The sequence below is a fragment of the Myotis lucifugus genome, unplaced genomic scaffold (genome assembly GCF_000147115.1).
Source record: "Myotis lucifugus unplaced genomic scaffold, Myoluc2.0 scaffold_80, whole genome shotgun sequence".
NCBI classification, from domain to species: Eukaryota; Metazoa; Chordata; class Mammalia; order Chiroptera; family Vespertilionidae; genus Myotis; species Myotis lucifugus.
The window spans coordinates 1064430-1077592 of record NW_005871128.1 but is presented as its reverse complement, the minus strand read 5'-3'; the positions used below and the strand labels follow the sequence as shown (position 1 = coordinate 1077592).

General features: G+C 37.1%; 1 protein-coding gene across 4 annotated transcripts in view; it reads right to left on the bottom strand.

Moving 5' to 3' along the window:
• Nucleotides 1-231: 231 nt before the first annotated feature.
• FAM83B (family with sequence similarity 83 member B) overlaps nt 232-13163 on the bottom strand; it is a 77865-nt gene continuing 64933 nt past the window's right edge. For all 4 annotated transcript variants that reach the window (XM_006090707.3, XM_023755564.1, XM_023755565.1 and 1 more), the window contains exon 5: nt 232-6672. In XM_006090707.3, the coding sequence (XP_006090769.1) occupies nt 4371-6672 (2302 nt within the window). In that variant the 3' untranslated portion in view covers nt 232-4370. The remainder of the gene's footprint in view (nt 6673-13163) is intronic.

The window sequence follows — 13163 nt, the reverse complement described above, 5'->3', positions numbered from 1 at the left end:
TTGTTCAGGGAAGAATATTGTTACTGGATATCAAATATGGATAGATTATTATATAAAATATTATTGCTAATCAAAATAAATCTAAAAGTGTTTAAGCTATGGTTTCAAAATTTATAGGAAAACATTAAAGAGGTATAAAAATCTAAATTCATAATAAAATAACTAAGTGAAAGTATAAGCTTATATAGAAAAATCCATGGTATGAGAGAAAAAATGAACACTTACAATATATTGATATTTGTACAAAATTATTTAATATTCTTTTATTAGATCTAAAAACAAAGTTAATTTGGAAGAATATTTCTTTGCTAACATTGTATTTATATTAAAAATTGACTTTTTGGTTTATAATTCCATCCTTTTTATTTTAAATATTCTAGAACCAAATTCAATATTATGGTAAACTTTATAAAAACATAGCAACACACATAACATAAAAAGTTATTCTACTTTACATCCCTTATCCATAGGCACATTAAGAACGACAGATATTCACAAAAGACAAATATCTGTGGAATAAAAGTTGAATAACTAGATAATCCTGAGAAAATTTAAAGTTAATGCAGAGTTCAATCTTCTTCCTGCTTATCTAGATCACACTGGATGCCATCTTGATTAAACAAGGTATTTGCTTCCACAGTTGAGAATAGCAACACATAGCATACTGTAACACAGCACATCAGAACTGAGGTTGACCTGATCTTTATGATAGAGAGATATCAATGTGCTCAGGATACAGGCACTTAAACTATTCTGAAGCTACCTGCCAACAACTACTTTGAAATCACACCAATTTTCTTGAGTTTCTGCTTACAGAAATTAATGTAGGATGTAGAGAGTAAAAATGACCTTACCAAATTTTATATGAAAATACTCTTACGTGACATTATCTTTCTGCCAATATTCATTTGGGAACAAAATGAATTACATTGCTTGAAATAAATATATCCATGGAGTTTGGAGTGCCTGTAAATTATTGGAAGTACTGTGTGCTTGCTCAGTTTTAACCTTGAGGAGTTTCTCGGCCACAGAAACTTTGGAAAGTTACTCTGCACAGATTCTGACACATAGATATTTCTGAAGGAAAAAAATAGAGCAGGAAAACAACCAAAGGAAAAAAAAAAGTCAGAGAATAAATCTGCTGTGCAAAAGTCTAAGCTGCCCGCCACGAGCGGATGAAATGAAGCATCCTGTGCTTACGTGTCACTAGGGAGAGGAGGAACTCAGACACTGTGTAAGAACTGCTTCCAGAAGCGATGGAGCGGCCGCACAGAAAGGCAACCAGCTCTTGCTTGTAATTAAACATGATCTACACACTCGTCTTTTTGTAATTTCAGCTTTAAAATTACCTTGCTCGAAATTTTCAGGATTTGCCATTTCAGAGCGGCCTAAAGACAATTAGCTAACTACCCCCTTATCTCTGAAACATGCCCCATCTAATAGTAACTTAGAATGGGTCAGATATTAAAGTCAATCTGGTTTGGTTAACTGTGGGTCCAGAATTACAGACGTCAATTTTCCTAAGAGCAAAATTACAAATCTCTTTTACTCTCTGCTAATGTTTTGAAATATCTGAAGAGCATACAATTTCTAGTTGACTCTAAAAATTAACCCACTAACAATTAGAAACAGCTTTATTGCAGCTGAATTCCTCTTCTGATTACAAGGAAATGCATATTTCAGTTTTGTTTTAATTCATTTTTTATAAATATACTTGGCTGTCTTTTTTGTGAAAATGGCTCTTCCTCCTCAAAGTTTTATTTTTATGCTATTAATTTATGACAAAATGTGCAAAACTTTCTATTACATTTACTTTACCAAAATAATAAAATCCTATGTTGTAGTACTTGGGAATTCCTTAAGTTACAATGAGAGTTTTAAAATCCGCTTTTGTGAATGATGTTAAACTGAATATTATATTCTGAATTTGTGTTTATAAAATGCTATTGCTATAGACTGTTATAGTTTTGCAATTTGTAAAGAGAGCAAAAGACAGGGATTCCTTTCAAAGGAGGTGCCTCAAGCAGAGAGGAATAAGAAGCCAGTAGGGTATGGTGTAGTATAGTATTAAAAATATAAGCTTTTGTGTTTAAACCTGTTCTACCAATTAAGAGCTGTGTAACTCTTGGCAAATTATGTAACTTCTTTGAGGCTTAGTTTTCTTATTTGCAAAAAGGAGGTATTCCCAGGGTTCCTCAACCTGCTTCTGTACTACAGAAAGAAGCCCATTAGGGTAGGAAGCTAGGCAGGGAATGGAACTCAGGGTTAGTTAAATACATGATCTAGTTGTATGTTGTATTACTTTTTCTGTGGGGCATATACCACTGGTGGGTAGCACAATAATATTTAAACTTTATAGATCAGCCTGATTCTGACACATAGATATTTCTGAAGGAAAAAAATAGAGAAGGAAAACAACCAAAGGAAAAAAAAAAGTCAGAGAATAAATCTGCTGTGAAAAGTCTAAGCTGCCCGCCACGAGATATACAACTAGATCCTGTATTTAACTAACCCTGAGTTCCATTCCCTGCCTAGCTTCCTCCCCTAATGGGCTTCTTTCTCTAGTACAGAATCAGGTTGAGGCTCACCAATGCTTCCTCTTCCCTTCCTCTCATTGTCACAGGTCAACTGGAAAGGGATCAAAATGACTGCCCAGCAATTAAAACTGGCCTGCTGGGTTACATTCATACGCCAATCTCAATTTAATTCCTTAATCTCAACTACTATGACTATTTTAAGCCCCATGTGTCCTGTTGTCTGGTGGCATTCAACTAAATCCTTTTTGATTGATTGCTCTTGAGTCAGGAAATACAAACATTTTTCTCATTTAATCCCTAATAGTTTGGGTGAGGCAGAAGTTGAACATATTTTGGAGGTAATGTGATGAGACAGTATGTTATAGACACTTTAGTACCATTACTTATTAATTATGTGACTTGGGGCATTATCTCTTTGTACTGCAATGTCTCAATTATCACCTTAGCCATCAACTATAAATAAAGAGGGTAATGCTAACCCACAAAATGTTGCTGTGGTGACTTTAGGTTCAGGCTCAAGACCTGGTCTAGGTAAGCACTCAGTAACTGTTTTCTTTTCCTGACTGTCATTACTTCTCCCATTGTATTTCTTATCATGGTTTGAAAATACTGAGGAAAGTTATTTAAATGGCATAGATATTTTAATGCCATTATTTTCATTATCTCATAACATATATTAATATTTGTCTGAATCTTGAATTTTTAAAACAATAAAATATTGCCCTATCCAGCCCCAGCCCCTGAGAGGAGCTAACTGTTACATCTTCCTTACTCTTGTGGATGCTGCCTGGAGAGTTTGACACAAGAAGTCTTAACACCTTCAAGCAGGTCCAAAGGTCATGAAAGAACAGACCAGGTACCACGTTCCATATTCATCACAGCATTCCTATGAAAACACTGCCAAGTCACCCGGTGTTTGGCACAGCATAAAAAAAGAGCAAAGACTTCTGCAAGCAAGACACGTAAGTACTGTCATCCTCTTAAGATAAAAATGTATGTAGAAATTTATGTTTCTAAAAGTTTATTTTAAAGTATATCAAGGGGAGGGGCACATCAGGCTTTTCAATTCCTGCTGCCTTGCTATTCGTTTGAAAGAAGAAATGACTATAAAAGCGCAGCAGCTGATGGATAAGTGAAGTCCAGGCTCCCTGGAAAGGGTGGGGAGAAGCACATCCTGGAAGGAAGACACATTCCTAAGATGTACTTGTACTACATGAGGCTGAAACTTTGCAAACACCCTCAGGCAACATAAAAAATATGCTGATCTATAAAGTTTAAATATTAGTGTGCTACCCACCAGTGGTATATGCCCCACAGAAAAAGTAATACAACATTAATAAAATATAACAAGTTATCCTGTAAAATGTAAAGGCAGTTAAAACAAAAAAAGGCTTTGTCTTATTTTCTCATAATCTGAAGTTATGAAAACCCCACAAAGACGTGGGCCACTGAGAGTATTAGGATCCTTTTATAAAAGGAATGACTTCGCAATAAATGGTTAAAACCCATGCACCATCTCTCCACTAAAGCTTCTAGTTAAGACTTAAGAAGATCTTCATTCTGAAGAAAACAATTACATTTTTTTACCATTACCATTTAAAAATTACGTGTTTAGAGAGACATTCCATTGGTGGCATAATTAAGCACAACTAACTTCATCATAAACAATAACTTTACTGTACACAGTATGTTGGTAAAAATATACATCATACCCCAAATCCTGCCTTACAGAAATCTATTGGCATTTACAAAAACTGTCCACAGTGTTCTTTGGACAAATAATCATAGCCACATTCATTTTGTATCTTAATATCTACTGGCAATTATAATACTTCATTTATTTTTGTTTATGAAGTTTCCAAACTTTTGCATAAATCCTCGAAACTTGTTTTCATTTGGCTGATATGTGTGGTAAACATTAGTGTTGTAAGCAAGCCTTGGACTGGACCGACCATAGCTATTGCCTACAGTTGTGGATTTTATTTCTGGGCGGTGTATACTGCTATTTGACATGCTGCTTGTTGGCTGAATAGAATTCTCAATCTTACAAAATGGCTCAAAACGACTGTAAATGCGCCGGTCAGTTGACTGAGTTCTTAGAAGCTCACTGGGCTGTGACCTTACAGGAGGAGCTGGTTTTCTTACAGGAGCAACAACTCTATTAATCTCCTTCGAATCTCGGTATTGGATCTGTTCTGTGTTAAATCTTGGGGCAGAGGCATCCCCTGGCCTTTCTAAGAACTTGTTTTCAACTGGACTTGGAGAAGGCATTATTTCATTACTTTCATCGGGTGGAGAATTTCTCCCCTGAGAGGAGCTAACTGTTATATCCTCCTTACTCTTGTGGATGCTGCCTTGAGAGTTTGATGAGGAACCACGCTTTCTTCTAGGAGACAACTCAACTTTCGGTTCTGACTTTTTGGGGTTTTGGTTCTCTTCAGCCTCAGAAGCCAAAGTGTCAGAACTACTACACATTCTGTAAAAGGGAGATGCTTTATTTTTGGATAAATTTTCTTTCTTTTCTGGGCTAAGGCTAAGTAATGACCTTAACTTCTGAGATCCCTTTTTCAAAAAGCTGGGGGAACCCTTAACTTCTTTCTTTGAAGTGAGGTCTTTGCTAGATTCCTCTTTATTCACATCAAGCAAAGCAGCGATGGAAATGGACTTGGTAGCTGCGCCACTCGGAGGGTCTCCCTGGATCACCTCCTCCTCCTCTTCCACACTGTTGGTCACATTGTGCATGCTTTTAGAACTTTTCAGCAAATCCTCTTTGGGTTTTACAGGCTGTCTAATTCGATTCCTGGTAAGTGTACTATAAACATAATGCTTATTATTTCCATGATCTAAATTGACTTTTGAGTGGTCAAAGAATGGGAAACTTCGCCTTTTAAGCAGATTCTCGTTTTGTTGTTGATTCTTTAGGTTTTCTGCCTGCTTATTTACACACAAGTTTGTATATAAATAGTTGCTTGACTCTGGATGGCCATCTGTAGTTTGGTTTAAGACTGCTGAGTGGTTTTCGGGAGTCTGCAAGGTGTGCATTTTTGGCGACTCTACCTGCAATGGTAGCTTGGGGATGGATTCTGGCAAGGGTTCATCTGTCAACTGCTCTACACTTTTAGGGGTATCTGGGACCTCCTTGGGTGTCTCACTTCCCTGGGAACCAATGATAGTTGAATTTGAAGAGCCAGTTGTACAACTATTAACTTCTTGCTGCTCAGGTAAAGTTGGTTTAAACACTAAAGAGGGGCGAAGCCGCGGATGTGTATAAAGGGCGCTGGCTTTCAAGTTCTCAGAGCTGCCATAGTTCTCAAACCGGTCCCCTAGCGCCGATCCATTAGAATCAGGTGCAGCTTCTGAATGATCATTTAAGTAGGATTCGATCCTCCAGTTACGCAGGAATGACTTTGTGGTATTTTCAAGGGTTGGCATTCGTTGTTGCAAAAAGCGAACGTGATTATCTGTCCCATTAAAAGACCTCCGCACATTTGAATTCCTCTCTGCAAGATGCGTCGTTTTCCTCTGGGCAAGCCAATTGCCAAAACTCTGGGCGGGGGTGACCTGGTGGCTCGCGTAGCCTCCCCGGGATGAGGATGCCACACTCAGACTATCTGAAGGCTTTTTCCAGTTACCAGGAGGATTGATGGCTCGATTCATGGTCCTGTTCAGCAACAGGTATGACGCCGTTTCTGGCTGTTCCCCGGCATAACTGTGCCTCTTCCAATTTTCATTCTGACTGGGCTGATACTGACGGATTGCATTTGGACCATTAAAGTTGGGAACAAAATGAGGTTTGTATCCAGGATTCCTCATGCCATATTTGTCATGTTCATTCCGAGCGTATATCCCTCTGTTTTTGAAGTAACTAGCATCTAGGTTGTGGATTTGGTCTTGTCTAGCAAGAAAGTTTCTTTGGCTGGAAACAGAGGCCAAGGACGAGAGTGAGCGCTGGTAGGTGCCGTTCTCCCACAGGGCTTTGCTGTGCTTCACCCTGGCTGATTCTTCCTGGGCGAACGGACTGGGGACACAGGACCTGGCATAGAGTGTCCTGAATTCTTCATCAAAGGACTCAACCAGTTGTCCTGTGATGACCTGAACCATGCTGAGGTGAGCTTTTTCAAATGACCACATGTAGCTGGAAAAAAAAATCAAAATTAGAACATTTTACATTGGCTGAGTTAAAAGATTAATGACAATATATATATAGCTCTTCTAAGAAACATGTGTGGCTTAATGCCGACAAAAGAGTATTTTTTGTTTGTTTTCCTTGACTACCATAATTTAGAACATCTCCAATCATGACATGCCTATAATACATAAGCCACCCCACTCCCATATTCATATTTTAAGTAATAAATCAACTCAAGTTCTGGGTTTGAATCCACCCACAATTCTTTATACTGTTTACAAGAAGTCCAAAGAAAATTCTGCTATGCATTTTGGATCTCTGCCTGCTAAGATTTTTATGGAATAAAAAAATGATATTATATTTCATAGATAGCATCTGGGCAAGGTCAAGGCAAACTAGTGCCACAGGAAAAGTTGAGAGAACTGGTTTCTGCTGATCTCTCTAGTCCCATGAGCTGGAGCCTCAGTCTACTCTTATCCAAAATGCGGACAAGAACAGCATAATCGCTACAATTCTTTATACTTTGAACATGTTATAATGCCCGATGGGCCTATGCAAATAGGATGTGGGGGGTTGTAAACTGAGAGAGGGTTTGTGGTCAGTAACCTCAGTTATTAGACAGTGCACTCAGTGTTCTCAGGATTGATAAATTTAATCCTCACAAACCATGCCAGTCAGAATGCCAATTCAGATCTTCTAATACAGGTACAATTTCTAGGAAAATAAATTTGTGACTACTTTATAGTATTTTGTGGCACTTCCGATCTCTTTTTCAGAGTTTAGAGCAAACACTTACCTTGAAGCTTCATGTAAAATGTTAAATCTGACATTTGAAAATCTAAATAATTAACATGCAGAGTCACTGAGCTGGAAAGGAAAGCACTAATATGTTATGTATCAAATAATTACATGATGCAATAGGGGCTAATACAAAGGAAAAACTATAGAGACATTCTCCACAATAAAGGACTTTGGTGTTTGTAAAGGGGGGACAATAACGAAGGCAGATTAAATTATTAAAAGAATGTGCAGAGTAATAATTTAAAATACATTAAATACTATAAACAGTAGTGTGCAACTTAATTATTCTGATATGCTTAATGTTATCTAGAATACTTATTGAATGATGGTATGAGTACAACATTTACTACGTGTTCTTTATTTACACGCTAGAGGCCCGATGCACGAAATTCATGCAAGAATAGGCCTTCCTTCCCATGGCTGCTGGCACTGGCTTCCATCTGGCACCCGGGACCCAGGCTTCCCTTGCAGCCCCGGCTTTTATTATTATAGATGTGTTGGCCATCAGGCTGACTTAAAAGAAATGGTGCAAAACTGAATCATTAAACAAATTTCAATCCAACTGAAGAAATTTCAATCTAACACTGAAGTGTGTTAGAAACAGCAAGTAAAGGAATGAATAGTCAGCTATCAAATGCAAGAAGAATTCCTGGAGAAAGTGGAAGTTTAGCAATATTTTGACAGAAACTAGACAACCCTGAAGTTCACACACAAAAGGTGTGGGAGGACAATTTGTGTGGAAGAAGAAACATAGAAAAAGGAAGTAATAATGGTCATGTATTGATTGGACACAGAAAACAAATTATGTTTACCTGAAGAAAAGAAGCTATATAAGAGATGGATGAACCTTGAAAGCAAAGCAGAGTTGGATTGTGGAATCTGTTCCCAGGTTTGAACCAATTATAATAAAAAGAGATGTTTGAAGAATGATTTTTTTTCTTTAACTAATTGTTGTATAGACTTGAAAGATGAGGATTGTATTCACTATGAAGAGTAAAGTAGTTGCAATGAGGTGACAAGAGACTAAGCCAGAGCAGAAATTGGAGTGAGTAAAAATGGTGAGCCAGTAACAAGAAAGAATAAGAATATCTGCAGGTCATAAAAAGGCTGTGCATAGGATATAAAAGAATTACCTGCAGGTGTGGAGCTTAGGAATCTGAGAAGATAATGGTACTAATGAATGTGTGGCAGTTGGAAAACGTTCTAGGATTTGGTAAATCAGAAAATACTATTGAAATATAATTTCAGGTAATGGAAAGATATTTAATTAGAGACATTTAATGTAGAGATTATTCTCTGGAAACACTGAACACTCCCAGAGATAAAAGATATACTTATACTGACATTTAGGCAACTTCCTGTAAAATTTCCAGGACCCCAGCCAATCACTGTTCTGTGAATTCACCTACTGATAAGCATTTCCCACACAATTTCCACTAAGTTCTATGCAGTGATAGCGAATCTATGACACGCGTGTCAGAGGTGACACGCGAACTCATTTTTTTGGTTGACTTTTCTTTGTTAAATGGCATTTAAATATATAAAATAAATATCAAAAATATAAGTCTTTGTTTTACTATGGTTGCAAAGATAAAAAAATTTCTATATGTGACACGGCACCAGAGTTAAGTTAGGGTTTTTCAAAATGCTGACACGCCGAGCTCAAAAGATTTGCCATCACTGTTCTATAGTCCCTTATTCTTAAATATAAGGACAGTGCAAAAGATAGGCAGACATTAGAATAAAGTTTAGAAAATCGCTTATAATGCTTTAAAGCTTAGATGCAATATAGAAACCAAACCGAACAAACACAAAAAAAGGTACTTGGAGGAAACAAAGAAAATGCAAAAATAAGAATAAATATGCGTGCGCATGCACACACACACACACACACACACACGCGCGCACGCACAGAATATTTTCAAAGAAATAAAGAGAGAAATAAGTATGTAAAACACACATAGGATGTTAGGAAAATATTTCAAGTAGCAGATATTCAAAATATTTGATAGCAACATTCAAAAAGATAGATATTAAGCAGGAGGAAATCCCTCTGTTAGTAATAATGCCCCCACTACTGGATGGAAAATTACAGGGGGGAAAAATATAATGGGAACAGAAACCTAGTTAAGAATTCCAGTGACAGACAATAAAGATAATTGAGGAGAAGACATTGTCAAAGAATAAATGAGAAAACTTCTCAGAAACTAAAGACACAACTATTTGCATTGCCCAGAACAACAAAAGGAAAAAAGGCCTATATCTAGAAACATCTTAATAAATTTGAGAATAGCATGGAATAAAAGGGAAGTCCTAGGCCCTGGCTGGGTAGCTTGGTTGGTTAGAGCGTCCTGAAATATTAAGTTTATGGGTTCGATCTCCTGCCAGGGCAAATACAAAAATCAACTAATAAATGCATAAATACGTGGAACAACAAATCAATGTTTCATTCTTTCTCTCTCTCTCCCCCTTTCTAATCTCTCTCTTAAAATCAATAAATTAAAAAAGAGAGAGAAATCCTGACACTCCCAGAAAGAAAAAATATATAAAGTTACATGAAGAGAATTTGAAGTATAATTGTTTGAGACTTCTTAAATAGTAATTTTGAATGCAGGGCAATGCCTTCCAAATTCAGAGGAAAAAATGATTTAAGTCAGAGTTTCATCGCCATTTAAAACATAAATCATCTGGAATTATGAATTTTTGGACTTAAAAAATTCCTATGCTGATAGAAAATGTTCTTGAGCAAATTTGAGAGAAAAACCATGACTGGAAACAAAAACGAGTTAAGAATGGGATTAAAAGTAGGATTTTAAAAACTGTAGCCCAAACTACCTAAGAATATAGAAAATACCAGGACCCTAGCTGTGCTCATTAAAGACCTGTTAGTCCAGACTGGACATCACAGATTGTTGGTAGTAATTGAGCATCTGGAAAAGTTTGTGCTAAGAATTCTATAGTCAACTGGAAAAAAACAAAAAACAACTAATAGTAAACAAAGACAATGAATAAAACCAAAACAAAATGGTCATTGTTCACACTGTTATGAAGGAGAAAATATATCATAAATCACTTCATCACTTATCAATAATACATTCTGACACAATTTCAATAATGTAAACCCAGACTTCTTATTTAACCAAAAATTATGATAAACTGTATAGGGTGAATGGGAATCAGGAGGGCAAGTGGATATGAGTGGGTACAAAATACAACTCTTCAATTGCCATAATATAAAGTCAAAAGATCATATCTAAAAGTGATCGGTTTAGCCTGGCCAGGGTGGCTCAGTTAGTTGAGCTTTGTCCTGTGCATCAAAAGGTTGCTGGTTCAATTCCTGGTCAGGGACATACCTGGGTTGTGGGTTCTATTCCCTGTGGGTCACATAAGGAAGGCAACTGATGGATGTTTCTTTCTCTCCCTTTCCTTTTCTCTCTTTCTCCCCTCCTTCTCTCTCCAAGCATGTCCTCGGGTGAGGATTAAAACATACTAATAAATAAAATTGATAAATCTAGAAATAGCAGTATAATCACATTATTTAAGAGAATGAAATACATATCAGGAGAACTAGCTAAAATAATTAAATAATTGCCCAACTGGCATGGCTTGGTGGTTGAGTGCTGGCCTATGAACCAGGGGGTCACGGTGAGATTCCAGGTCAGGGCACATGCCCTGGTTACGAGCTCATTCCCCAGTGCAGGGGTGTGTAGGAAGCAGACGATCGATGTTTCTCTCTCTCTTCCTCTCCCTTCCTCTCTCTCTAAAACCAATAAAAACATATTTTTTACAAAAAGTGGTTCAAGAACTCTGAGTTCCTGATTGGGGGTAATAAGTGAAGTCCATGGAGTGAAAATAGTGACAGGTTGTGGCATGGATTTCTAAATATGATGATTGGCAAGTCTGATCAAAGATGGCATCTTGGAGCCAATAGCTTCAGTGAAACTTCACTTTAATGAAACTTTTAGAAAGATCATAAGATTTACAAAGAGCTTATCAAATTCTCTCAGTCAATTTTGTGGGTAATACTAAATACCTTCCAGATTTTCATATAATTTCAAATGAGCATATCCAATTAAAAAATTTATTTACACACATTGATAAAAAGTATGTAAGTGTTTTATCTCATTAATGTTAGGATCATGATATGACAAAACACTTACGTTTTCCTAATAAAACCATCACCATGGTGAGGGAGCTGTCACACAATGTGTGACTGTGGTTAGTACAGACACCAGACCTGTCTAAAAATGCTGGGAGTTTAAAATATGAAGACTGCCCGGCTGGTATGGCTCAGTGGTTGAGCATCGGCCCATGAACCAGGAGGTCACATAGTTTGATTCCTGGTCAGGGCACATGCCCAGGTTGTGGGGCTCCATCCCTAGTAGGGAGCATGCAGCAGGAGGCATTCAATTGATGATTTGCTCTCATCGCTGATGTTTCTATCTCGCTCTTCCTCTCCCTTCCTCTCTTTGAAATCAATAAAAACATATTTAAAATAAAAAAGACAAATATTGTATAAAAATAAAATAAAATATGGAGGCATTTTATGGCAAAGAATTTTGAAATAAAGAAGGCATTTTGAGTTTGCCTATGAGAAAAACAGTGACCAGGTACATGCCCTTGACCGGAATCGAACCCAGGACCCCTCAGTCCGCAGGCTGACGCTCTATCCACTAAGCCAAACCGGTCTCGGCTCCCTTCCTCTCTTTGAAATCAACAAAAACATATTTAAAATAAAAAAAGACAAATATTGTATAAAAATAAAATAAAATATGGAGGCATTTTATGGCAAAGAATTTTGAAATAAAGAAGGCATTTTGAGTTTGCCTATGAGAAAAACAGTGACAATTACAGAATGTAAGAGACAAAGGATGGTTTTAACCAAAAGGAACTAAAAATTTTGATCAGTTCCTATGAAGATTGGTTCATATCTGTTCCACCAGATCCTGTTAACAGTAGGAAAGTTTCATGATAATTAGTCAGAAAAAAACCCAAAAAGTGACAAGGGCTGACAACCATTAATTTTTTTAAAGAAATATATTTAAAAGTAACCTAATATCATAAAGAGATAGAGTTGTTAGATAAGAGTTTTGATGAATTTGTATAATCTGTGGTCCTAGGCATTCCATATCCACTTCCATAAATGATGATTTTAATTCTGCCTCTGGCTTATGATATAGATAGAACGATAAAGTTTTTGTTGCTTTGCCGGGAGCCGGTCCATCCTTGCTGCTTGACACAGTCGCTGCAGGAAAGAAACATCTGCACAGCACGTTTCAAGGGACCTGGCGTATATAGCATACTGTTCTTAATATGTTTGCTCCCCTTAGCGCTATGTGTTTTAACCAAGGTCACCTCTCCAAGAAAGGTTGTTTCCCCAGGTAGGGATTTTTCCCTGAAGTTAGGGAGGAGATAAAACCCCTTAACTAAGTGCCAGGCGGGTAGTTAATCACTTTAACTACAAACAATCATGCTTAAGCTACATAATCTTTACTCCCTGGAATGGAGATAAGAAATTGATAGGATTAAAATCAACTGGTATAAATACAGATGTAAAAAGACAACAGAGACAGAACCTAGAAACAGAACCTAGCGAGAGAACCTGGCTGAAGAACCTAGAGACAGAACCTAGAGACAGAACCTAGAGACAGAACCTAGCGAGAGAACATGGCAAAAGATCCTGGACAGAACCTGGC